Source organism: Bombina bombina, chromosome 10 (genome assembly GCF_027579735.1).
Source record: "Bombina bombina isolate aBomBom1 chromosome 10, aBomBom1.pri, whole genome shotgun sequence".
Taxonomy (NCBI): Eukaryota; Metazoa; Chordata; class Amphibia; order Anura; family Bombinatoridae; genus Bombina; species Bombina bombina.
The window spans coordinates 135,790,355-135,817,468 of NC_069508.1; the positions used below are offsets into that span (position 1 = coordinate 135,790,355).

Here is a 27,114-nt window from a genome sequence, read left to right on the forward strand (position 1 = left end):
AAGGTTCCGACAGGCTGTAACCAATTTCAAATGTCTCTTGTCTGTTAGACACAAAGTCATGGACACTGAATCTATCTGGAAACCTAAAAAGGTTACCTTTGTCTGAGGAATCAAATAACTTTTTGGTAAATTGATCCTCCAACCATGTCTTTGAAGAAACAACACTAGTTGATTCACGTGAGATTCGGCAGAACACAAAGAATGAGCAAGTACCAAGATATCGTCCAAATAAGGAAACACCGCAATACCCCTCTCTCTGATTACAGAGAGAATGACACAGAGAACCTTTGAAAATATTCTTGGCCCTGTTCCTGAAACGGAACTGGCATGATTACCCCTGATAACTCCAGGTCTGAAACACACTTCAGGAAAGCCTGAGCCTTTAGTGGGTTCACTGGAATGCGTGAGAGAAAAAAATCTTCTCACAGATGGTCTTACTCTGAATCCTATTCTGTACCCCTGAGAGACAATACTCTGAATCCAATGATTTTGGACCGAACTGATCCAAACATCTTTGAAGAATTTTAATCTGCCCCCTACCAGCTGAGCTGGAATGAGGGCCGCATCTTCATGCGCACTTGGGGTCTGGCTTTGATCTCTTTAAAGGCTTGGATTTATTCCAATTTGAGGAAGGCTTCCAATTGGAAACAGATTCCTTTGGGGAAGGATTAGATATCTGTTCCTTATTATGTCGAAAGGAATGAAAACGGTTAGAAGCTTTAGATTTACCTTTAGGTTTTTTATCCTGAGGCAAAAAAAACCCTTCCCCCCCAGTGACAGTTGAAATTATTGAATCCAACTGAGAACCAAATAATTTATTACCTTGGAAAGAAAGAGAAAGCAATCTGGATTTAGAAGTCATATCAGCATTCCAAGATTTGAGCCACAAAGCTCTTCTAGCTAAAATAGCTAAAGACATATCTCTAACATCAATTTTGATGATATAAAAAATGGCATCACAAATTAAATTATTAGCATGTTGAATCAACTTAACAATGCTAGACAAATCATGATCTGATACTTGTTGCGCTAAAGTTTCCAACCAAAAAGTTGAAGCAGCTGCAACATCAGCCAAAGAAATTGCAGGCCTAAGAAGATGACCTGAATATAAATAAGCTTTCCTTAGATAAGATTCAAGTTTCCTATCTAAAGGATCTGTAAAAGAAGTAGTATCTTCCATAGGAATAGTACACACCACAAGTAAACTGTCTGCGCTAAAACCCTTTCCAGAGTATTAAATAACTGGTATAATGATAGTAAGTGCCTATATTTAAAAAATTACACAACGATAAGTTAGATCTAATAATATAAACCAACTCTTTCCCAAGTAGCAGCAATATTCATATATAGTTTGAAGCAAAATCCTCAAGCAAACATCCTTATTGTGAAGGTAATCGAGCGTGAATTTGCTGATACAGTTTAAAAGATTACCCGTTATGAACAGCCTTGTACTGATGGTAACTCAGGTAGACAGTACTTTACGTTTCCTGGGCTCAACTTTGAAAGTCGGGAAATGACGTAGCCACTACGGGATTGCGGTAGTCCGGGTGCAGCTGTTCTGAGGCTGTGTTCTTCTCCCAGCAGCCAACGGAAACTCACATAGGACAAAAGAAAGAACAAAAAAGCGCACCCAGATTCAAGCGGATTTATTGGAACAAGTAGCCAGACGAAACACATATAGTAAGTAGCAAACTCACCAGATGCAAAGCATCACTGTACACATAGAACTATAGATGTATAGACGATCAAGCAGGGGTAGCGGTAAACAGCGGTATTAGAATCCACTTCTCACCCACAGGTATGATCACTAATATTCAAGCTTAAAATGTGTATGCTTTATACACAGAACACCTCAACGCGTTTCCCCCGTCTGAGCGGACGGGCTTTTTCAAGAGGAAAAAGCCCGTCCGCTCAGACGGGGGAAACGCGTTGAGGTGTTCTGTGTATAAAGCATACACATTTTAAGCTTGAATATTAGTGATCATACCTGTGGGTGAGAAGTGGATTCTAATACCGCTGTTTACCGCTACCCCTGCTTGATCGTCTATACATCTATAGTTCTATGTGTACAGTGATGCTTTGCATCTGGTGAGTTTGCTACTTACTATATGTGTTTCGTCTGGCTACTTGTTCCAATAAATCCGCTTGAATCTGGGTGCGCTTTTTTGTTCTTTCTTTTGTTCCATAGGAATAGTAGTACGTTTAGCAAGAGTAGAGATAGCCCCATCAACTTTGGGGATCTTTTCCCAAAACTCCAATCTAACTGCTGGCAAAGGATACCATTTTTTAAACCTTGAAGAAGGAATAAAAGAAGTACCAGGCCTATTCCATTCTTTAGAAATCATATCAGAAATAGCATCAGGAACTGGAAAAACCTCTGGAATAACCACAGGAGGTTTATAAACAGAATTTAAACGTTTACTAGTTTTAATATCAAGAGGACTAGTTTCCTTCATATCCAATGTAATCAACACTTCTTTTAATAAAGAACGAATATACTCCATTTTAAATAAATAAGATGATTTGTCAGTGTCAATACCTGAGGCAGGATCTTCTGAATCAGATAGATCCTCATCAGAGAAGGATAAATCAGTATGTTGCCGGTCATTTGAAATTTCATCAACTCTATGAGAAGTTTTAAAAGACCTTTTACGTTTATTAGAAGGCGGGATGGCAGACAAAGCCCTCTGAATAGAATCAGAAATAAATTATTTTAAATTTACAGGTATATCTTGTACATTAGATGTTGAGGAAACAGCAACAGGTAATGAACTACTACTGATGGATACATTTTCTGCATGTAAAAGTTTATCATGACAACTATTACAAACCACAGCTGGAGGTATAATCTCCACAAGTTTACAACAAATGCACTTAGCTTTGGTAGAACTGTTATCAGGCAGCTGGGATTCAACAGTGAATTCTGAGACAGGATCAGATTGAGACATCTTGCAAATGTAAGAGAAAAAAACAACATATAAAGCAAAATTATCAATTTCCTTATATGGCAGTTTCAGGAATGGGAAAAAATGCAAACAGCATAGCCCTTTGACATAGAAAAAGGCAAGAGGCAAATAAAAATGGGGTCTTAATAATGAAAATATTTGGCACCAAGTATGACGCACAACAAACAGAAAAATATTTTTGGCGCCAAAAACATCACACTCGCGTCATAGATGACGCAACCTTGTGAAGGACTCTGCGTCAACTAAAACGGCGGAAATGACAATTTGCGTCAATAACGTAACTTTGCGCCAAAAAATCTTGCGCCAAGAATGACGCAATAAACTTTGGCATTTTGCGCCCTCGCGAGCCTAATTCTGCCCGCAAATTTAAAAGACAGTCAATTTGAAAAACAGACTATACCCCAGGTAAGAAATACATTTTCATAAAAAAGCATTTCCCAGATATGAAACTGACAGTCTGCAAAAGGAAATATACTGAAAACTTGAATCATGGCAAATATAAGTACAATACATATATTTAGAACTTTATATAAATACATAAAGTGCCAAACCATAGCTGAGACTCTTAAGTCTTAAGTAATGAAAACATACTTACCAAAAGACACCCATCCACATATAGCAGATAGCCAAACCAGTACTGAAACGGTTATCAGTAGAGGTAATGGAATATGAGAGTATATCGTCGATCTGAAAAGGGAGGTAGGAGATGAATCTCTACGACCGATAACAGAGAACATATGAAATAGATCCCTGTGAGGAAAACCATTGCATTCAATAGGTGATACTTCCTTCACATCCCTCTGACATTCACTGTACTCTGAGAGGAATCGGGCTTCAAAAAATGCTGAGAAGCGCATATCAACGTAGAAATCTTAGCACAAACTTACTTCACCACCTCCATAGGAGGCAAAGTTTGTAAAACTGAATTGTGGGTGTGGTTAGGGGTGTATTTATAGGCATTTTGAGGTTTGGGAAACTTTGCACCTCCTGGTAGGATTGTATATCCCATACGTCAATAGCTCATGGACTCTTGCCAATTACATGAAAGAAAATAATACCCAACAAGTGCACTAACCCGACATGAAATATGAATTCTTAAATACATATATATGATTTTTTGTGGGGTAAAATTTATATCTACAGCGCTATGGAATCTGCTGGCGCTCTACAAATAACTGATTTTATATATATATATATATATATATATATATATATATATATATACACAGATAAGAATTATACAAGAATTGAACAAGGATCGGACAAGGGGCAAGGCACAAGGCAAGTACCTTTGTAGTTTTGTGTTTTAAGTATCTCATTGTTTCCTTATGCAAGTGCAGCTGTAATTCTGTCCTTTATGTGTTTAATTGGCTCCCACTTTGTAAAAAAGGAAATTTATGCTTACCTGATAAATTTGTTTCTTTTACAATAAGATGAGTCCACGGATTTCATCCTTACTTATGGGATATCGCCTCCTGGTCAACAGGAGGAGGCAAAGGGCACCACAGCAGAGCTGTATATATAGCTCCTCCCTTCCCTCCCACTCCAGTCATTCGACCGAAGTTAGGAAGAGAAAAGAAAAGCCAAGGTGCAGAGGTGACTGAAGTTTAACAAAATAAAAGACCTGTCATACAAAAACAGGGTGGGCCCTGGACTCATCATATCGTAAAAGAAACAAATTTATCAGGTAAGCATACATTTCCTTTTCTTTTACAAGATACGATGAGTCCACGGATTTCATCCTTACTTATGGGATACAATACCAAAGCTATAGGACATGGATGCAAGGGAGGGACAAGACAGGGAACCTAAACGGAAGGAACCACTGCTTGAAGAACTTTTCTCCCAAAAACAGCCTCAGACGAAGCAAAAGTATCAAAATTGGAAAATTTGGAAAAAGTGTGAAGAGAAGACCAAGTTGCAGCTTTGCAAATTTGTTCAACAGAAGCATCCTTTTTGAATGTCCATGAGGAAGCCATAGCCCTAGTGGAATGAGCCGTAATTCGATCAGGAGGCTGCTGTCCAGCAGTCTCATATGCAAAACGGATGATATTCTTCAGCCAAAGAGAAAGATAGGTAGCCAAAGCTTTCTGACTCCTACGCTTCCCAAAAAACACAACAAACAGGGAAAATGATTGACGAAAATCCTTAGTGGCCTGTAAGTAAAACTTCAAGGCACGGACCACGTCCAAATGATGTAACAGTCGCTCCTTCTTAGAAGAAGGATTAGGACACAAGGTAGGAACAACAATTTCCTGTTTAATATTTTTATTAGAAACAACCTTAGGAAGAAAACAGTTTTGGTACGTAACACCACCTTATCCGAATGAAAAATAAGATAAGGAGAATCACATTGTAATGCCGAAAGCTCAGAAACTCTGCGAGCAGAAGAAATAGCAACCAAAAATAAAACTTTCCAAGATAATAACTTAATATCTATGGAATGCATAGGTTCAAATGAAACCCCTTGAAGAACTTCAACAACTAAATTCAAACTCCAAGGAGGAGCAATTGGTCTAAACACAGGCCTGATTCTAGCCAGAGCCTGACAAAAAGGATGAACATCTGGAACATCAGCCAGACGCTTGTGTAACAAAATAGAGAAAGCAGAAATCTGTCCCTTTAAGGAACCTGCTGACAACCCTCGCTCCAATCCGTCTTGGAGAAAGGACAGAATCCTGGGAAACCTAAACCTACTCCATGAGTAGCCCTTGGATTCGCACCAATAAAGATATTTACTGTAAATTTTTTCTAGTAATAGGCTTACATGCCTGAATCAAGGTATCTATGACCGAATCAGAAAACCTTCGCTTAGATAAAATCAAGTGTTCAATCTCCAAGCAGCTAGCTGTAAAGAAACTAGATGATGGAAAAATCCCTGAATGAGAATGTCATTCCTCAATGGAAGCTTCCATGGAGGCTGAGATGACATGTCCATCAGGTCAGCAAACCAAGTCCTGCAAGGCCACACAGGAGCGATCAGGATCACCGATGCCCTCTCCCGTTTGACTTGAGCAATCACCCGGAGAAGGAGAGCAAATGGAGGGAACACATAAGCTAGGCTGAAAGACCAAGGCACTGCCAAGGCATCTATCAGCTTGGTCTGGGGATCCCTGGGCCTGGACCCATATCTTGGAAGCTTAGCATTCTGACGAGACGCCATAAGATCTAACTCTGGCCTGCCCCATCTGAGAATCAGGTTGGCAAATACCTCCGGATGGAGGTCCCATTCTCCCGGACGAAAAGTCTGACGGCTTCAGAAAGTCCGCTTCCTAGTTTTCAACACCTGGGATGTGGATCGCCGACGGAGAACAAGAGTGAGAATCCGCTCATTGAAGTATCTTGGTTACTTCTGTCATCGCCAAGGAACTCCTTGTTCCTCCTGATGATTGATGTAAGCTACAGTCGTAAAGTCGTCTGACTGGAATCCAATGAATTTGGCCGAAACCAACTGAGGTCAAACCTGAAGCGCAGTGAATAATACGCTCAACTCTAGAATATTGAAGGGAAGGAGAGACTCTGTTCGAGTCCATACACCCTGGGCCCTCAGAGAGTTCCCGACTTCTCCCCAGCCTATCAGGCTGGCATCCATTGTCACTATCACCCAAGAGGGTCTGTGGAAGCATGTCCCCTGGGATAGATAATCCAGTGACATGTCTTCTGATCTAGATTTATTTGAGGAGACAAATTTGTATAATCTCCATGCCACTGTCTCAGCATGCTCAGTTGCAGAGGCCTGAGATGAAACCAAGCAAATTGAATGATGTCCATTGCCGCTACCATCAATCCAATTACCTCCATGTACTCAGCTACTGACGGCCGAGGATTGGTCTGAAGAGCTTGGCATGTGTTCAGAATCTTTAAATTTTTTGACCTCCGTCAAAAGAATTACATGGATAGAGAGTCGAATAGAGTTCTCAAGAAAGGAACCCTTGTCTGTGGAACTAGCAAACTCTTTTCCAGATTTACCTTCCACCCATGAGTCCTCAGGAAGGATAGAACAATGTCAGTAAGAGACCTTGTCAGCTGAGAAGATGACGCCTGGATCAGAATATAGTCCAGATAAGGCGCCACTGCAATGCCCCACGGCCTTAGAACCGCCAACAGAGACCCCAGAACCTTTGTGAAAATTCTGGGTGCTATGGCCAGACCGAAAGGAAGAGTCACGAACTTAAAATGTTTGTCCAGGAAGACAAACCTCAGGAACTTGTAATGATCCTCTGTGGACAGGAACATGAAGATACGCACCCTTTAAATCCACGGTAGTAAAAAATGGACCCTTCTAGATCAATGAAAGAATGGTACGAATAGTTTCCATCTTGAATGATGGAACTCTGAGAAACTTGTTTAGACTCTTGATGTCTAAAATAGGTCGGAACGTTCCCATCTTTTTCTGGAACCACAAAGAGAATTGTCCCTGGTCCTTGTATTGGAGCGGGACATATTACTCCCAAGGAAGAGAGGTCACCTACACAACGTAAAAATGCCTCTTTCGGTAGATAATTGAGAAAGAAGAAACCCTCCTCTGGAGGAGGAATTTCTGAACTCCAACTGATACCCCTGAGACACAATTGCTAGTGTCCAAGGACCCCACACATCTCTTATTCAAACCTGGAGAAAGAGAGAAAGACCGCCCCCTACCAGAACCGGTCCCTGATCGGGGTCCACCCTTCCTGCTGATTTGAGAGCAGCAGCAGGCGTCTTGAATTATTAAATCTCGTTCCCAGATGGGTGCGGTCACCAGGTGGGCTTGTCTGGCAATATTACACAAGGCATACCTTGATGTATATGTATGTATTGGGTACTCGTAAAGCGCGGCTAATCACCCGTAAGGGTCTCAAGCGCTGCTCATTTCATCGACCTCTGAAGGATGAAAGGCTAGGTGGACCTCGCTGGGGAACAAACCTACAAACCTAGGGCTGCTACAGAGCTCAGCCACAGTGCCATAGCATGCTGAGCTATCTGTCCTGCTCCATCCTGTCTTAGAAGAAAAGGGAGGGGGAATTCCCTAGAAATTTCAAAAGGTAGGACTTCTCATCCTGAGGGAGGAAACGTCAGAAATAATATCCTTCCCCAGAACAGGATTTCAACCATAAGGCTCAGCATGCTAAGATGGAAACTCCCGAACTCTTAGCCGCCAACATGGTAATCTGCAAAGAAGCATCTGTAAGAAATGAATGAGCTAATTTAAAAGCTTTAATTCACCTTCAAACATAAAGACAACGCTATGGTTGCTTTTGTTACATCCTAAGCTTTCACAAAGGATGAAATCACAAAATTAAACAGCAGAAATGTCGTAAGAAACAAAAAAGGACCTTACTGCTTCACAAACTGACGGACAGATATTATTAACTTTTCTGTGCAAAGGTAAATTATAATTGCCAGCAAAGATTGCGTAACGTAGATACCCTACAGAAATTAATATGCACAGTTGGTCGCCTGCCAATCCGGATTTAGGCAGGGCGAAATATAACCCATCAGCGAAAAAAAAACCATTGCGGGTACTGAATGAAAGGTGTTACTGTCCTTATCTTAAACAGTAACTAGTTACATCTCTGAGCAGAAAGAAACCTAGTACATTTCAGGAATAGATATTAATTAAAACAAACAGAGACTGAAATCCCCCTTTAGTGCCTTTTTTATTTTTTATTAAACTACTCAACAGTTCATGTTTAAGATATTAAAAGGTACTATAGCTTACAGCATCCCAATCTGAAAGGGATTGCTCTGAGACATGGGGAACAGAATAATAACGTTATTGTTGCTTTTCCATAGTATAGAAGCAACCAAACGTATGGAACAGTTGTCCCCTCAGAGAGTTCCTAATGATAAAGGCACTGCTATCTGGGACTGATCAGAATCAGCTAAACCAGCAACGGTCACTGAATTTTTCTTTTTTCTTTTTAAAAAATATTGTAAATATCTACTGGCTGGCGACGTCTCTCTGACTAACATGATAGAGAAAACGTCCCATGCACCCAAAAGACTCTCCGGACGGCGCGAAAACCTCTCAGCTGTATGTTGTTTAAAACACAGCTGAGGAGGCATCCGGTGTTCTGTTGGAGACAACAAATGGGGCGCGCTCAATGGCAGGTAATGAAGCTCCACCCATTGTGGGCGTAGACAAACAGGAGCCGCCGAGAAAGCAATAAACAAGCAAAGGGAGCACACACAATGGCGCGTATCGAAGTTCCGCCCATCGTGGGCGTATCGATCTCAAGCACCCATGCGGCTAACAATGTATTAAACAAAAACGAAGCCGCCAGGAAAGTTAGTTCACACAGAGAAAACTGAAATAAACGTAACATCCTGTGAAAACACAAAGCAACATAAGAATCACTGTCGGCTTTACTTTAAACATAAGCCGTAGCGAGCAGGAGCACCTGTTATGAAAAGGGACATTTCATTTTTAACCCCTTATCTGCTAAAACAGGAGAACTTCTACTCCCAAATCTTAATATTTCATACAAAATAATTATTGGAAGCATGACACAAATAAAATTCTACCATACATAGAAACACCCTGCCTGCCGGCTTCCTTTCAGGAATAGAAACCGTAAGACACAGGGATACACAACATGTCAAATATAACACAGTCACAACAGTCCTACATAACACCAAAGAGTGAGATAGGAGAGCCCTCCCTGTCGGCTGTTAAAATAGGTAGAAGCTGCTGGGGTTTATACAGAGTGAAGAGACGACATGTTGCTTCTGAATACAGAGCTGCCCTTGAAAAATTAACCCCCATTTCAGGGATATATTTTCAAATATAAAGTGCCAACTCCTTTCTGTGTACATGCCAGGATTGAACCCAATGATCTCATGGTTCCCAGCTTGTTGCTTTTTCTCTGAGCCACCAGAGGGTTTTTTTTTCGAGAAAATAAAGCTTAGCACTTACCTTTAGAAGGCTGCCCGGCAGCAAGGCATCTCACCTGGCTTGTGAAGTTCTCCTCTCCCCTTCACATTGGCCTGTGGAAATAAAAAGTACTGAGCATGTTCTCCCTCAGACTTTTACAAACAGGGCAGCATACAATCTATGGAGGCGCAGTGAGAATAATGTCCCACAAGGTCCCATTGCTTTAAAGCCACCAAATGCTTCTCTTTTTATTAAAGAGACTGATCTGGTCTAGGCTACACCCCAGAACAAAGTAGCACACTGTGGCACTACTTTAAAAATAATAAACACTTGATTGAAGAATCTATAACTAACACCTCACTCTGCCTCTTCCTATCACTAACACAGGCAAAGAGAATGACTGGGGTGGGAGGGAAGGGAGGAGCTATTTATACAGCTCTGCTGTGGTGCTCTTTGCCTCCTCCTGTTGACCAGGAGGCGATATCCCATAAGGATGAAATCCGTGGACTCATCGTATCTTGTAAAAGAAATGCTCAATATATTCATATTACTTTTTGCTACCTCTTGCCTCTATAGCAAACTACTTTACTCAATTACTCCTTCCCCCTCACCACCTGCTCTGTTCATTAGCTCATCTCTCTTAAACTCACCTTACTTTTGTACTCATGAATTTTACCTATTCCTAAACACTCTCTCTACCCCCTGCACCTCATCCCCAAAACAGTCTCACTACTGCAAATCTGCAACTCATCTCATGTCACTCTCCCTCTTGCTCATACTAGCTACTGGCGACATCTCCCCTAATCCTGGCCCCCAACAACTTCCTAGCCATGCACATCCATGTGTACCTTTCCACAGACTCAGAAAACAAAACTCTGGTAACCTCACTCACATTCTTGTATCTAAAGCCACTACCCCCTTCACTTGTGCACTCTGGAACTCTAGCTCTGTTTGAAACAAGCTCACTTCTAGCCATGACCTTTTTATCTCCCTCTCCATCAACCTTCTGGCTCTCACAGAAACTTGGCTCTCTCGTTTAGACACAGCTTCCACTGCTGCATTGTCACATGGGGGTCTCCACTTCAGTCATACTCCTAGGTCTGGCAACAGAAAAGGAGGTGGGTTAGGTATTTTACTTTCCTCTCATTGCACCTTTCAAAAAATACAACTCATCTCTTCCTTCACATTTTCTTCATTCGAAACCCACATGATTAGCTTATTCTCTCCCCTCTCTATACATGTTGCAATAATATACCGCCCCCCTGGCTCCTCAACTCAATTTCTAGATCAATTTGCTGCCTGGCTACCTTATTTCCTTTCCTCAGACATTCCTGCCCTCATTATTGGTGACTTCAACATCCCTCCTCTGCAAAACAACTTCTGCAACTCACTTCCTCTTTCGGTCTGTCACAATGGACTAACTCTCCCACTCACAAAGACGGTCACTCCCTTGATCTGATCTTTAGCTATCGATGCACTATTTCAAACTTCACAAGTTCCCCTTTTCCTCTTTTTGGCCATCATCTCCTCACTTGCAACATCTCATCCCTCCCTACAACTCTCCCTCCTTCTACCCCTCACACCAAACTTCACAGAAGCATTATGTCATTAGATCAGCAACAGCTCGCTAGTTCTCTCAAACCTCTCCTCTCATTAATCTCCTCCTTTTCCTGCCCAATCTATCTGCCACTATAACTCCACCCTTACATCGGTCCTTGACAATCTGGTCCCTCCTACCATAGCTCGGAAATCACACACTCACCCTCAGCCTTGGCATACTCCTCTGACGCGGTACCTACGCAGATGTTCCTGTATTGCTGAGCGGCACTCGAGAAAATCTCACAGTTCAGCTGACTTTCTTCACTACAAGTTCATCTTGAACTCCTACTACTCTGCCCTTAATCTTTATAAGCAACATTACTTCTCTACTCTTATCTCCGCTCTTTCTTCAAACCCAAAACGTCTGTTCTCCACTTATAACACTCTTCTCCACCCACCCCCACCTTCTAATACAACTTCTTTTGCCAGCCACTTCAATAACAAAATCGATTCCATCAGAAACGAAATCAGCTCTCAGCATGCTTCCAGCCTCTCACCCCCTCAAAAGCTTGCAATTATACATATAAAAGGTCCACAGTATACAAAACCTGTCTATGGATAGATGGTAATACTGAAATAAAGCAGGCAACACAGGATGCAATGTAAATAAGCCCTTTAATCCACAAGGTTGCACTGTCAGTGTTTGCAATGTGTTTAGGCAGACGGCGTCCTGCGATGGGGTGATGTTTGTTTTTCATTTGTCAGATGTTTCACATTTTTGTAATTAGGTGGGAAATATTAGGGGGGTCTGATTGGGTACACGTTATGTCTATTATGGGCTCTGTTTGATAAAGGTTCAATCCTGAACCGAAACGTTATGGGTTAAGACCCTGTTTTTGTTTATGCACCTTGTGGATTAAAGGGCTTATTTGCATCGCATCCTGTGTTGCCTGCTTAATTTCAGTATTACCATCTATCCGCAGCCAGGTTTGGTATACTGTGGACCTTTTGTATTCACTCTAGCAGTGCACCAGGCAGTTACTCTGGATGGTGTGTGCCACTTTCTCTACACATTTCATACATATACATCTTTAGACGTGTATGTATGTATCTCTATGTTAAAGCCTTTTGCAGCCTTTTTTTTTTAATGCCTGAGACATCGGCCTCTATTTATCAAAGTCTGGCGGACCTGATCCGACAGTGCGTATCAGGTCCGCCAGACCTCACTGAATACAGCATTGCACCAGCAGCTCACAAAAACTGCTGGTGCAACGCCGCCCCCTGCAGAATCGCAGCCAATCGGCCGCCAGCAGGGGGGTGTCAATCAACCCGATCGTACTCGATCGGGTTGAATTGCGGCGATGTCTGTCCGCCTGCTCAGAGCAGGCGGACAGGTTATGGGGCAGCGATCTTTAGACCGCTGCTTCATAACTGGTGTTTCTGGCGAGTCTGAAGACTAGCCAGAAACACGGGCCGTCAAGCTCCTTTCGGAACTTGATAGATAGGCCCCAGAATATCTTTGAGCCCTTATAACTTTTTAATGCAATATTTTTTTTAAATAATTTTTATTAGACCGTGTTATTATGAGTGTACCTGTAATTGTATATGCCTTTTTGATGTATTTTTTTGTCTCCTGTAACAGTTAACTAGGACTTCTAAGGTCACGCTATCCCAACTTGCATTAAACTAAATTGCGCGCTCAAGCAAAAGCATTTACTTTCAACTTGTAATACCAAGCTAGTTTCGACGCGTGCAAAAAGCCGTGATAAACCCCTTTTCGCTTGCGCCCAATAGTTAGCGCACCACTCGTAATCTAACCCTAAGTAACTGATTTCCATGATTATCATTCAAAAAAACAAAACAAAATCAGGAACCTATGTGACGAGGGGTTTTCGTCCAGAATACTTTCTTCACATGGAAAAAACATAATTTATGTAAGAACTTACCTGATAAATTCATTTCTTTTATATTAGCAAGAGTCCATGAGCTAGTGACGTATGGGATATACATTCCTACCAGGAGGGGCAAAGTTTCCCAAACCTCAAAATGCCTATAAATACACCCCTCACCACACCCACAATTCAGTTTAACGAATAGCCAAGAAGAGGGGTGATAAGAAAGGAGCGAAAGCATCAAAAATAAGGAATTGGAATAATTGTGCTTTATACAGAAAAATCATAACCACCACAAAAAAGGGTGGGTCTCATGGACTCTTGCTAATATGAAAGAAATGAATTTATCAGGTAAGTTCTTACATAAATTATGTTTTCTTTCATGTAATTAGCAAGAGTCCATGAGCTAGTGACGTATGGGATAGCAGATACCCAAGATGTGGAACTTCCACGCAAGAGTCACTAGAGAGGGAGGGATAAAATAAAGACAGCCAATTCCGCTGAAAAAATAATCCACAACCAAAATAAAAAGTTTTAATCTTAATAATGAAAAAAACTGAAATCATAAGCAGAAGAATCAAACTGAAACAGCTGCCTGAAGTACTTTTCTACCAAAAACTGCTTCAGAAAACATCAAAATGGTAGAATTTAGTAAAAGTATGCAAAGAAGACCAAGTTGCTGCTTTGCAAATCTGATCAACAGAAGCTTCATTCCTAAAAGCCCAGGAAGTAGAAACTGACCTAGTAGAATGAGCCGTAATCCCTTGAGGCGGGGACTTACCCGACTCCACATAAGCATGATGAATCAAAGACTTTAACCAAGACGCCAAAGAAATGGCAGAAGCTTTCTGACCTTTCCTGGAACCAGAAAAGATAACAAATAGACTAGAAGTCTTTCTAAAATCTTTAGTAGCTTCAACATAATATTTCAAAGCTCTGACTACATCCAAAGAATGTAAAGATCTCTCCTTTGAATTCTTAGGATTAGGACACAATGAAGGGACATCAATCTCTCTACTAATGTTGTTAGAATTCACAACCTTAGGTAAAAATTGAAATGAAGTCCGCAACACCGCCTTATCCTGATGAAAAATCAGAAAAGGAGATTGACAAGAAAGAGCAGATAACTCAGAAACTCTTCTAGCAGAAGAGATGGCCAAAAGGAACAAAACTTTCCAAGAAAGTAATTTAATATCCAGAGAATACATAGGTTCAAACGGAGGAGCCTGTAAAGCCCTCAGAACCAAATTAAGACTCCAAGGAGGAGAGATTGACTTAATGACAGGCTTGATACGAACCAAAGCCTGTACAAAACAATTGAATATCAGGAAGATTAGCAATTTTTCTGTGAAAAAGAACAGAAAGAGCAGAGATTTGTCCTTTCAAGGAACTTGCAGATAAACCTTTATCCAAACCATCCTAAAGAAACTGTAAAATTCTAGGAATTCTAAAAGAATGCCAGGAGAACTTATGAGAAGAACACCAAGAAATGTAAGTCTTCCAGACTCGATAATAAATCTTTCTAGACACAGATTTACAAGCCTGTAACATAGTATTAATTACTGAGTCAGAGAAACCTCTATGACTAAGAATCAAGCGTTCAATTTCCATACCTTCAAATTTAATGATTTGAGATCCTGATGGAAAAATGGGCCTTGAGATAGAAGGTCTGGTCTTAACGGAAGTGTCCAAAGTTGGCAACTGGCCATCCGAATGAGATCCGCATACCAAAACCTGTGAGGCCATGCTGGAGCCACCAGCAGTACAAACGAACGTTCCATTAGAATTTTGGAAATCACTCTTGGAAGAAGAACTAGAGGCGGAAAGATATAGGCAGGATGATAATTCCAAGGAAGCGACAACGCGACCACTGCCTCCGCCTGAGGATCCCTGGATCTGGACAGATACCTGGAAAGTTTCTTGTTTAGATGAGAGGCCATCAGATCTATTTCTGGAAGTCCCCAGATCTGAACAATCTGAAGAAATACCTCTGGGTGAAGAGACCATTCGCCCGGATGTAACGTCTGGCGACTGAGATAATCCGCTTCCCAATTGTCTACACCTGGGATGTGAACCGCAGAAATTAGACAGGAGCTGGATTCCGCCCAAACAAGTATCCGAGATACTTCTCTTATAGCTTGAGGACTGTGAGTCCCACCTTGATGATTGACATACGCCACGGTTGTGACATTGTCCGTCTGAAAACAAATAAATGATTCTCTCTTCAGAAGAGGCCAGAACTGGAGAGCTCTGAAAATCGCACGGAGTTCCAAAATGTTGATTGGTAATCTCGCCTCCTGAGATTCCCAAACCCCCTGCGCTGTCAGAGAACCCCATACAGCTCCCCAACCTGAAAGACTCGCATCTGTTGAGATCACAGTCCAGGTTGGGCGAACAAAAGAGGCCCCTTGAATTAAACGATGGTGAACCAACCACCAAGTCAGAGAAGACCGAACATTGGGATTTAAGGATATTATTTGTGATATCCTTGTATAATCCCTGCATCACTGGTTCAGCATACAAAGCTGAAGAGGTCTCATGTGAAAACGAGCAAAAGGGGATTGCGTCCGATGCAGCAGTCATGAGACCTAGAATTTCCATGCAAAAAGCTAACGAAGGGAAAGACTGAGACTGAAGGTTTCGACAAGCTGAAACCAGCTTCAGACGTCTCTTTTCTGTTAGAGACAAAGTCATGGACACTGAATCTATTTGAAAGCCCAAAAAGGTTACCTTTGTCTGAGGAATCAAAAAACTCTTTGTTAAATTGATCCTCCAACCATGTTTTTGAAGAAACAACACAAGTTGATTCGTATGAGATTCTGCAGAATGTAAAGACTGAACAAGTACCAAGATATCGTCCAAATAAGGAAATACCGCAATACCCTGTTCTCTGATTACAGAGAGAAGGGCATCGAGAACCTTTGAAAAGATCCTTGGAGCTGTTGCTAGGCCAAACGGAAGGGCAACAAACTGGAAATGCTTGTCTAGAAAAGAGAATCTCAGAAACTGATAGTGATCTGGATAAATTGGAATATGAAGATATGCATCCTGTAAATCTATTGTGGACATATAATGCCCTTGCTGAACAAAAGGCAGAATAGTCCTTATAGTCACCATTTTGAATGTTGGTATTCTTACATAAAGATTCAATATTTTTAGATCCAGAACTGGTCTGAAGGAATTCTCCTTCTTTGGTACAATGAATAGATTTGAGTAAAACCCCAGACCCCATTCCAGAACTGGAACTGGTACAATTACCCCAGCCAACTCTAGATCTGAAACACATTTCAGAAATGCCTGAGCCTTCACTGGGTTTACTAGAATGCGAGAGAGAAAAAATCTTCTCACAGGAGGTCTTATCTTGAAACCTATTCTGTATCCTTGAGAAACAATGTTCTGAATCCAAAGACTGTGAATCGACTTGATCCAAACATCTTTGAAAAATCGTAACCTGCCCCCTACCAGCTGCGCTGGAATGAGGGCCGCACTTTCATGCGGATTTAGGAGCTGGTTTTGACTTTCTAAAAGGCTTGGATTTATTCCAGATTGGAGAAGGTTTCCAAAACGGAAACAGTTCCTTTAGGGGAAGGGTCAGACTTCTGCTCTTTATTCTGACGAAAGGAACGAAAACGATTAGCAGCCCTGTATTTACCTTTAGATTTTTTGTCCTGAGGCAAAAAGGTTCCCTTCCCCCCAGTAACAGTTGAAATAATTGAATCCAACTGTGAACCAAATAATTTATTACCTTGGAAAGAAAGAGAAAGCAAAGTTGACTTAGAAGTCATATCTGCATTCCAAGATTTAAGCCATAAAGCTCTTCTAGCTAAAATAGCTAAAGACATATATCTGACATCAATTCTAATGATATCAAAAATGGCATCACAAATAAAATTATTAGCATGTTGAAGAAGTTTAACAATGCTATAAGCATTATGGTCTGACACTTTTTTGCGCTAAAGCCTCCAACCAGAAAGTTGAAGCTGCAGCAACATCAGCCAAAGAAATAGCAGGTCTAAGAAGGTTACCTGAACATAAATAAGCTCTCCTTAGAAAGGATTCAAGCTTCCTGTCTAAAGGATCCTTAAAAGAAGTACTCTCCGCTGTAGGAATAGTAGTACGTTTAGCAAGAGTAGAAATAGCCCCATCAACTTTAGGGATTTTATCCCAAAACTCTAATCTATCAGATGGCACAGGGTACAATTTCTTAAACCTTTGAGAAGGAGTAAATGAAGTACCCAGACTATTCCATTCCCTAGAAATTACTTCTGAAATAGCATCAGGAACTGGAAAAACTTCTGGAATAACTACAAGAGGTTTGAAAACCGAATTTAAACGCTTAGTAGATTTAGTATCAAGAGGACTAGACTCCTCCATATCTAATGCAACTAAAACTTCTTTAAGTAAAGAACGAATAAACTCCATTTTAAATAAATATGAAGATTTATCAGTGTCAATATCTGAGGCAGAATCTTCTGAATCAGATAGATCCTCATCAGAAACAGATAAGTCAGAATGATGACGGTCACTTAAAAATTCATCTGAAATATGAGAAGTTTTAAAAGACCTTTTACGCTTACTGGAAGGAGGAATAACAGACAGAGCCTTCCTAATAGATTTAGAAACAAATCCTTTTACATTAACAGGGACATCCTGAACATTAGATGTTGAAGGAACAACAACAGGTAATGGATTATTACTAATGGAAATACAATCTGCATTAGAAAGTTTATCGTGACAGTTATCACAAACAACAGCTGGAGGAACAGATACCAAAAGTTTACAACAGATGCACTTAACTTTGGTAGAACCAGCATCAGGCAGCGTCTTTCCAGAAGTAGATTCTGATCCAGGGTCATGTTGAGACATCTTGCAATATGTAATAGAAAAAACAACATATAAAGCAAAATTATCAAATTCCTTAAATGACAGTTTCAGGAATGGGAAAAAATGCCAATAAACAAGCCTCTAGCAACCGGAAGCAATAAAAAATTAGACTGAAATAATGTGAAAAAAAGGTGGAGACAAGAATGACGCCCACATTTTTTGGCGCCAAAAAGACACCCACATTATTTGGCGCCAAGTATGACGCCACATCCTGTGACGCCGAAAAAACGACGCCCACAATTTTGGCGCAAAAAAACGTCTGAACGTCAAATATGACGCAATACGCAAACTTCCGGCGTCAATTAGGGCGCCGGAAATGACAAAATTTTTGCGCCAAAAAAGTCAGCGCCAAAAATTACGCAATAAATTGAAGTATTTTCTGCCCCCGCGAGCCTAACAGCCCGCAGGGAAAAAAGTCAATTGAAAATTTTTAAGGTAAGAAAATTTTTATTTATTCATATGCATTATCCCAAATAAAGAAACTGGCTGTCTGAAATAAGGAATACTGATTATCCTGAATCAAGGCAAATATAAGTTTAAACACATATATTTAGAACTTTACATATAAAGTGCCCAACCATAGCTTTGAGTGTCATAAATAGAAATAAGATTTACTTACCCCAAGACACTCATCTACATATAGTAGATAGCCAAACCAGTACTGAAACGAGAATCAGTAGAGGTAATGGTACATAAGAAGAGTATATCGTCGATCTGAAAAAGGGAGGTAAGAGATGAATCTCTACGACCGATAACAGAGAACCTATGAAATAGATCCCGTAGTAGGAGACCATTGAATTCAAATAGGCAATACTCTCTTCACATCCCTCTGACATTCACTGCACTCTGAGAGGAAAACCGGGCTCCAGCCTGCTGCAAAGCGCATATCAACGTAGAATCTAGCACAAACTTACTTCACCACCTCCATGGGAGGCAAAGTTTGTAAAACTGAATTGTGGGTGTGGTGAGGGGTGTATTTATAGGCATTTTGAGGTTTGGGAAACTTTGCCCCTCCTGGAAGGAATGTATATCCCATACGTCACTAGCTCATGGATTCTTGCTAATTACATGAAAGAAATAAAACACACGTAACACCTGCCATTTCAGCATAACACCACTTTAGCATTTTTTTTATGGTTTTACAGTATTTACATATTTTTGTGCAATATTAATCTAGGAAATCCATACATTTCTGAAAACGTAAAATAATCTAATCTAATCTGAACTACTACTATAAATATCATTAACAGAAAATCTTTAGGTTCTGCTATTCTGGTAACCAAAGGAGAACATACACAAGTCAGTGTGCATGTTATGTGAGATATTTGAAGAAGAATATAGAGATATTTGAAAGAATAACCAAGTGTTATTACAGTCTGTATGACAGAAAAAAAAGTTTTGTTACTGACAGCTGCTTTTACTTCCTGGAAATAAGAAGCCGGTATACAACTTTAGGTTTAGGGTGTTGCATGGTAACTGACACCTAGGGGGGCAATTTATACATGTCTGGCAGACATCGCTGAATGCCAACAGCATACGCTGTCGGCATTTAACATTGTACTGGTGAACTGCTTGTGCAATGCCGCCCCCTGCAGATTTGCGGCCAATCTAGCCGCTAGCAGGGGGTGTCAACCCGATCGTACACGATTGAGCGGATTGATTTCCACAGCCTTAGAGGCAGTGGATGAGTTAAGGAGCAGCAGTCTTAAGACCACTGCTTCTTAACTGCTGTTTCCGGCGAGCCTAAAGGCTCACGCGGAAACAAAGGGATCAGGGGCCATTTGGCCCTAGTTAAATCGACCCCCTAGTGTTAATTACAAATTCCTCACCTAATTGCTTTCCCTTCCAAAGTGCTGTCCTATAAATTCAATCTATTAGGTAGGCTAAACAAAACCTTGTGTTGGCTATCAATGTGAGATACCTGAAGGTACTACACAAAGCACAAAGTAAAGCACAAATATATAATTATTGTTTAGTTAATAAGCGTAAGCTGCATCCAGGTGGATTCAAAAAATGGCAGGGTGGTTCTGTCACCACAATAGAACGCCCTTCCAAAAATGGCAGGGTGGTTCCGTCACCACAAAATACTGCCCTCTGCCCACTTATTTATATAAAAGAAGAGTTACAAAATAGGTTGTTTCTACATCTGTAGCTTAAAAAAAAATTAGACTGCCCTTTGGGCAGGCTTATTGACTAGTTATACTATAATATGTATTGGAAATGTTCAATAATCTTCCGTTAGAGTAAAAGTTTTTTTTACACCTAGAAATTTAATTTTGGGAATGGAAAAGACAAGACTTTAATTAACCTCTATTTTGGAAACATAAACACATAATGTTACTGAGAAATAAAAACAACCGTTGGTTATTTTATTCTGAACTATCACCTGTTGTTTCACCAGCACAGTAAATGTGGGCCTTCAAATAATTTTTCTGTATGTAATGTGGGTACAGTGTTCTCCCTAGAACCTAATTAGGGCTATACTACAAGTGGAGCAGTAGTTTGCACTCGCATTCAAGCGTTAAAACTGCTCGAATTTGCGCTAGTATTGCAAGTTAAAAGTAAAAAATTTGCGCTCTTGCATTAGCAAAGTCATGGTAACAACTAAGAAGTTGTGAATGCAAAATCACATTCCCCCATAGACTTCAATGGAGCCGAAAAAAAGTTGAAAAACCTAACGCCCACAAGCCCCGCAAAGACGATCTTGGTTATTTAAAAGCGCAACATAAGAAGATAATATTACACATTTCATAATCCAATGCTCTGCACATAGCAGAGTATGTTCTAATATTCTATTCTATTCTTAGAGAAACATTTAAATATATATCTGATGGATATTTGCACTTTGAACCTATTCTGCTATGTGCAGAACATTGGAATGTGAAATATTTACAGTAAATACACAGTAGAGCTCTTTATTACATATGAATATTGCATAAATATGGTCTTTTTCATGTTTTTATTTACTTGACTGCAAAGGGTTCCAATGCACACACACACACACACACATATATATATATATATATATATATATATATATATATATATATATATATATATATATATATATATATATATATATATATATATATATATATATACACATATACACATTCTTAGACATGTATATGTATGTATCTCTATGTTAAAGCCCTTTGCAGTCCTCATATTATTGAGCCTTTATAACTTTTTATTGCAATTTTTTTGTGTTATTATGAGTGTAACTGTACTTTTAAATGCATGTGTGCTTTCTGACACTTTTTATTCGCATATAACAGTTAACCAGACCTCTGAAGTTGCGGTAATCATTTTAGCGTAATCGTGATTGCGCTAACGCATTCACATTTAATTTAACTTGAGCGCAAAAAAACACAAGAACCCAAACAATAGTGCTCGACTTGTAATCTAGCTAGCCGGCTAAACTTTAAGCCAAATATTAACCTAAAATTATTTTCAATATTTAATGCACAAATTATCTTTGAATCAATTTATGTTAAATTAGGCAATTTAGCTGTGCTTTGAATGGCTAAAGTAACATTAATAATTAACAGAAAATACTATAATATTGCAAAGTATTACAATGCCCCCAATCGGCTACTTTATAATGCAACACAGATGGAAATATGTTCTGTGGAGAACACTAGGGTACATGTTTCCTTGCTAGATCACAAAACCTAAACAATCTAATCACAAGATTGGGGCCATACAGATAAATATACCAGATCTGCCCAGTGTTTGACACAATTTTTACAGTGCCAACAGCTCAGTCAGAGATTAATCAAATCTAGCACCTAACTATTTTAGCTACCAGGTTCTATAAGCACAATATTATTTATATCTCAAATTAAAATAATATATGTATTTAAATGTGTTAACATACAGTGTCCTGCTTGGGAATTTGAATAATATTGGAAAGGAGATGTTCCGTGTCCAAAAACCTAGAAAGAACTAAAGAACAAAATAAAAAGATTAGTATCAGTAAATATATCTGGAGAGCTGATCATTATACATAGAAATATAGCAAGTCCTGGTAAAATGACCCCAAAGCAGGGCAAGTAACTCTGATAGGGGTGAGAGTAAGGTCAGTGGGTGGTGTTTACTTTAAATTGATTGTAAAGTTTGCCTATATAATACACAGTATATAAAATCATTCATAAAAACAGGTGCACTTTCATTCATTCATTAAAAAATTTAAAGACTCTTCCTTAGTAAAATTATTACCATTTAGTGATGGCAAAGATTGTGTTGTTCCTAAACCCGCATCTCATACTTTATTTAGCTGATCGATGACAAATCCAGCTTCATCCAATCGTTGCGTGCCCCCTTTGGCATCCAGCTCATAGGGCACGCAACGATTGGATGAAACTGGATGCGTCTTTATTTTAATGAATGAAAGTGCCCCTGTTTTTATGAATGATTTTATATACTGTGTATTAAATAGGCAAACTGTACAAACACTTTTAGTTTAGGTGGAACAGGAAATTTTATCCTCTGTGTATCCGGATCTGATAGTGAGAAGAAGTTCTAGCCCTCCGTTCCCTGTATTACAGATTTAAATGTATGATATTCTTTGTTGCAGCTTTGGGGGGGGTTTGCCTTTTGGGAATGGTGGAATTTAGCTGGGTACCTCCTGTGGAGTCAGGAGAGGTCTATAAGGTTTGAGGCTGGGTGAGTTAGAATGGAGAAATGGAGTGTTAACTATGCAAGCACAGTGGGTGGTTCATTTGATTTGACTGTAATTTATTACTGTTGATATTCAATTTGTGATATGTTTATATTTGTAAACAAACAAGCTGCGGCCTTTCTAACTCAAAACATTCTTGGTGTTTATGCTTATTTATTGAAGAATATAGTGCTTAATCATGGGGTCAAGAACATTATACAGTTTGTGTTCTGTAAACAGCATTGCATTTACCATTTTATTGCTACCATTTTGATGGTAGTGTTTCCTTTTACCAGAAACTGTCTTTTTCAGTTTTGTTTTTAAAGGGACATGCGAGTAGCAATACATTTTCATGATTCAGAAAGAGAATATAAAAAATTCAGCTTTCTCGTATCTTTGTTATAACTTGTCTCCTTTCCATGAGAGGCTCAGGATACTGTTAGTATAACATTGTTACAAAATTGCAATCCGCTGCTATACAGTGTGACTCATGTTCCTTTGATAGGTAAAATATAGTTATGCTTTAGTTATAAAGAAGAATTTTACAGGTTTAGACATAGGATTAGATATCTAATAAACAGCAAATGGATCTGCTATCGATACTACATTTGTCGAAGTGTTAAATAAAATTGTTTTCATTTAAAGATAAAGGGCTAATTGCAGGTCACTAATTTACAATAGTTTCTTATGACTGGTTGCCATGATCAGCCAGGTAATGACAATCTGACCCAAGCCAATAAGGACTGGAACCCAGGTCTAAACTAGTCATTGGGGTAATGGAGCAAATGTCTGCTGGGCTAGGCAGCGATTGTATGGTTCTGCCTGTTATAGGGACATTAAAGGGACATTATACACTCATTTTTTCTTTGCATAAATGTTTTGTAGATAATCTATTTATATAGCCCATAAAGTTTTTTTTTTAAATTAATGTATAGTTTTGCTTATTTTTAAATAACATTGCTCTGATTTTCAGACTCCTAACCAAGCCCCAAAGTTTTATGTGAATACGCTCGACTACCTACTCCAGCTTGCTCCTGTTTGTGTAAAGGGTCTTTTCATATGCAAAAGAAGGGGGAGGGGGGGGAGGGGTCTTATTTGCCACTTGCAGTGGGCTTTCCAGCTACCTTTTCAACAGAGCCAAACTGACAGCTTCTAAGTAAGTTTTTAAACAGTTTTATACTGGATTTTTATATCAGTATCTGTGCATATATTCTTTATAGTAGTGTCTATTACATGCAGTTATATGAAAATGAGTGTATACTGTCCCTTTAAATGGCTGGCTAACGCTACAGTAGTATGGTTACTAATCACCATGCTGTTATGTTTCCTCTTGTACCTGCAGCTATTTTTAGAGCTGTTCTTTTATTTTAACCCATTGCAGAAGCCAGTTGGTAAAGCTCTGCATCTTTGTAATGGGTACCTCCATTTTGGAACACATGTATTGTAGCATCCTGTGACAGAAGCTGCTCGCTTTCACAGCAATGTGATGTTACCAGATTTGTGACAGTTGTATCTTGCACTTTGGGTTAGCGTGTACAATAGAAAGTGGAAGCGTTACATTTTTTTTTTACAAAGTTTAAAAGTTACATAACAAATATAAACAAAAGACCTCAGGAATAATATACAGCAATGTAGCCGCCGCAAAAACGAACATACAGCTTGTCATGTAAAAGGTTAGTGACTTTGTAAAAGCTACCGATTAATAATTAATTTATATATATATATCCTCTTCCTAGTGAGTGCTGGACTTTCTCTGTGTGTTGTATTAATTTGTTTTGTAATTGTTCCTATGGTTCTTGCACCCAGACCTGTCTGGGGTTAACTGCCTGTGACTCTGGGGACAGCACAGCTTCCTGTCAGTGAGCACCCAGGGCTGAGCATGTTGCAGGGTCATGGGATGTGTACCCGGTCCGGTCTGAAAGTGCAGTCCCCTTCCGTGTTTTGTATATATCCTCTTCGATATAAAAATGTCTTAACATCTATAATGATACAGTCCTCTCTATTAATAAACCTGAAATGAGTGGTATCGACCCCCCTTTACTGATTAAGATACACTGCACAGAAGAAAGTATGTTTACTCAGACCTCCTGCTTTTCAGGTGTACACTAACCAGGACTTCTAAGGAGCAAATGTGGTGAGTTTGTTCCAGAGAGCAAACATCTGTCCCAAACTGTAAGAGATAATGTCACACCTCAAAAACCAGTCAAAGAAAAGAGGTAATTTCAATAGTTTTTGTTGTATGGTTTCCCCAGATTAAAATCTTTAAATTAATTTGGCCTAAGAAACCTATTACCTTCATCACAGACCCCCTGCAGTCAGGAAGAGACAGTCTACAAGCGATTAGTTCTTTAAAGCTAGCAAGCAAAATCTTCAGGAAAGCAGTTAATTTACACTACATATGTATAAACAAGACACTGTAATTCCTGCAACTCTTAAATACACAACCCTTATCTGGAAAGGTGATAGCTCAGATGCCAGCATATGGGAGGCTAAGGCCTCTATTTATCAAGGTCGGGCGGACCTGATCCGACAGTGCAGATCAGGTCCGCCAGACCTCGCTGAATGCGGAGAGCAATACGCTCTCCGTACTCAGCATTGCACCAGCAGCTCACAAGAGCTGTTGGTGCAACGCCGCCAGGTTATGGAGCAGCGGTCTTTGTGACCGCTGCTTCATAACTGATGTTTCTGGCCAGAAACACGGGGCATCAAGATAGGCCCCTAAGTTTCATATGAAATGACTTGTGCATAAGTTTCATATAGTTAAAATACCCAGATTGTATTTAAAAAAAAATATATATATATATATATATATATTGGTATGGGAGATATAACTTATACACTATATTAGATAAGTATCTGCTGTATTGAATAAGTAACTATATGGTGAATTTAAAATATTTGACATTATTTCAAAATAAACAGCATTTACTTTATTTCAGGAATCTGAAAAACAAACAAGGTTCCAAATATGACTGGTAAATACTGGTATATAAATGCCTATGTAAGTTGTGCTATGAGTTGTATCATATCGTTTTATGCACTCAATATTAAAGTGATATCCACAAATATACAATGTATTCCTATTAGATGGAATATATATACAATATATCTATAATGATATTAGTTCCAACAGACTTCTAATTACATGTGTGTATATACTATGGGAATGACTGGAAAATGTAATAAAATCAAAATATACTATCAAATACTGATGAAAAGAGTACTTATTAATTTAATACTGAAATTATGAATTAAAATTCTTTTAAGTCCCCTTATAGAAACATGACTTTTAAGTACATCTCTTAAGACATTATTAGTAGGAAATATATATTATATGTATATTATATAGATTTAATATTATGCACAGGTCTTATATTTAAATGTTTAAGAATACATACTAAATCAATATACTCATGTTTGGTCTTACAATTACATGCTCAGTTAGATTAGATGGGCCATATATTGAACATATAGTTTATTAAAACTATGAAATGTATTGAATATACATCTCTCTAAAATATATATATATATATATATATATATATATATATATACATATATATATATATATATATATATATATATATATATATATATATAGTTGAAATACAGATAAGATTTTGCAAACAAAGCTACATTTCAGTTGCCTGTTGCCCCCGGTGCTCAATACGAGAATTGCAGCCAAAGAAATTCAACCATGGGGGTTGGATTACAAAGTGGCATTACCAATTGGCCAATGAGAGATAAGATCCAGCTCAAAGGGCGTATACAAATTCTATTGAATGATTCAAAAAATGGGGAGGAGTTTATTAGAGATAAAACTCTTAGCACAGAAGGTGAAAGGGGCTGATGCTGCTTACTTTGACTTGTGACTGACTGAGCCTGACCCTTGCCTGGTTAAACTTGCTGCCTTGGATATACAAGTCTCTGTGAGATAAACGTTTGGGACCCTCTTTATACCGAAAGAATAAACAAATTGGACCTACTATTTACTTTCAGATTGTGCAATATTTCCCTTAAACATATGACAATAGAAATACCTGGATATTAAACTCTCATATTGGTTATCTGGTAAAGTATTGCAATCTAATATTTTTAAGATTTTGAAGCAAAGATATTCTTTATTGCTGTAGTTTAATTGGAGCTGGTAAAGTATTAGCAATTGTTCTATATTTTTAATGTTTTAAATCAAAGGTATTCTATAGCTGTAGTTAAATTGTAGCTGTGAATTGTAAGTGTAATCTGTAGTTACAGGTAGGTGTTCCATAGGCCTGTGTAGTCTATAAATAATCATAACTGGCATTAAGCAATTTA

At 39.1% G+C, this 27,114-nt stretch overlaps 1 protein-coding gene across 1 annotated transcript in view; it reads right to left on the bottom strand.

Moving 5' to 3' along the window:
• MSH4 (mutS homolog 4) overlaps window positions 1-27,114 on the bottom strand; it is a 195,132-nt gene that overhangs the window by 96,587 nt on the left and 71,431 nt on the right. The window contains exon 8 of the mRNA XM_053693186.1: window positions 22,018-22,085. Within this exon, the coding sequence (XP_053549161.1) occupies window positions 22,018-22,085 (68 nt within the window). The remainder of the gene's footprint in view (window positions 1-22,017; window positions 22,086-27,114) is intronic.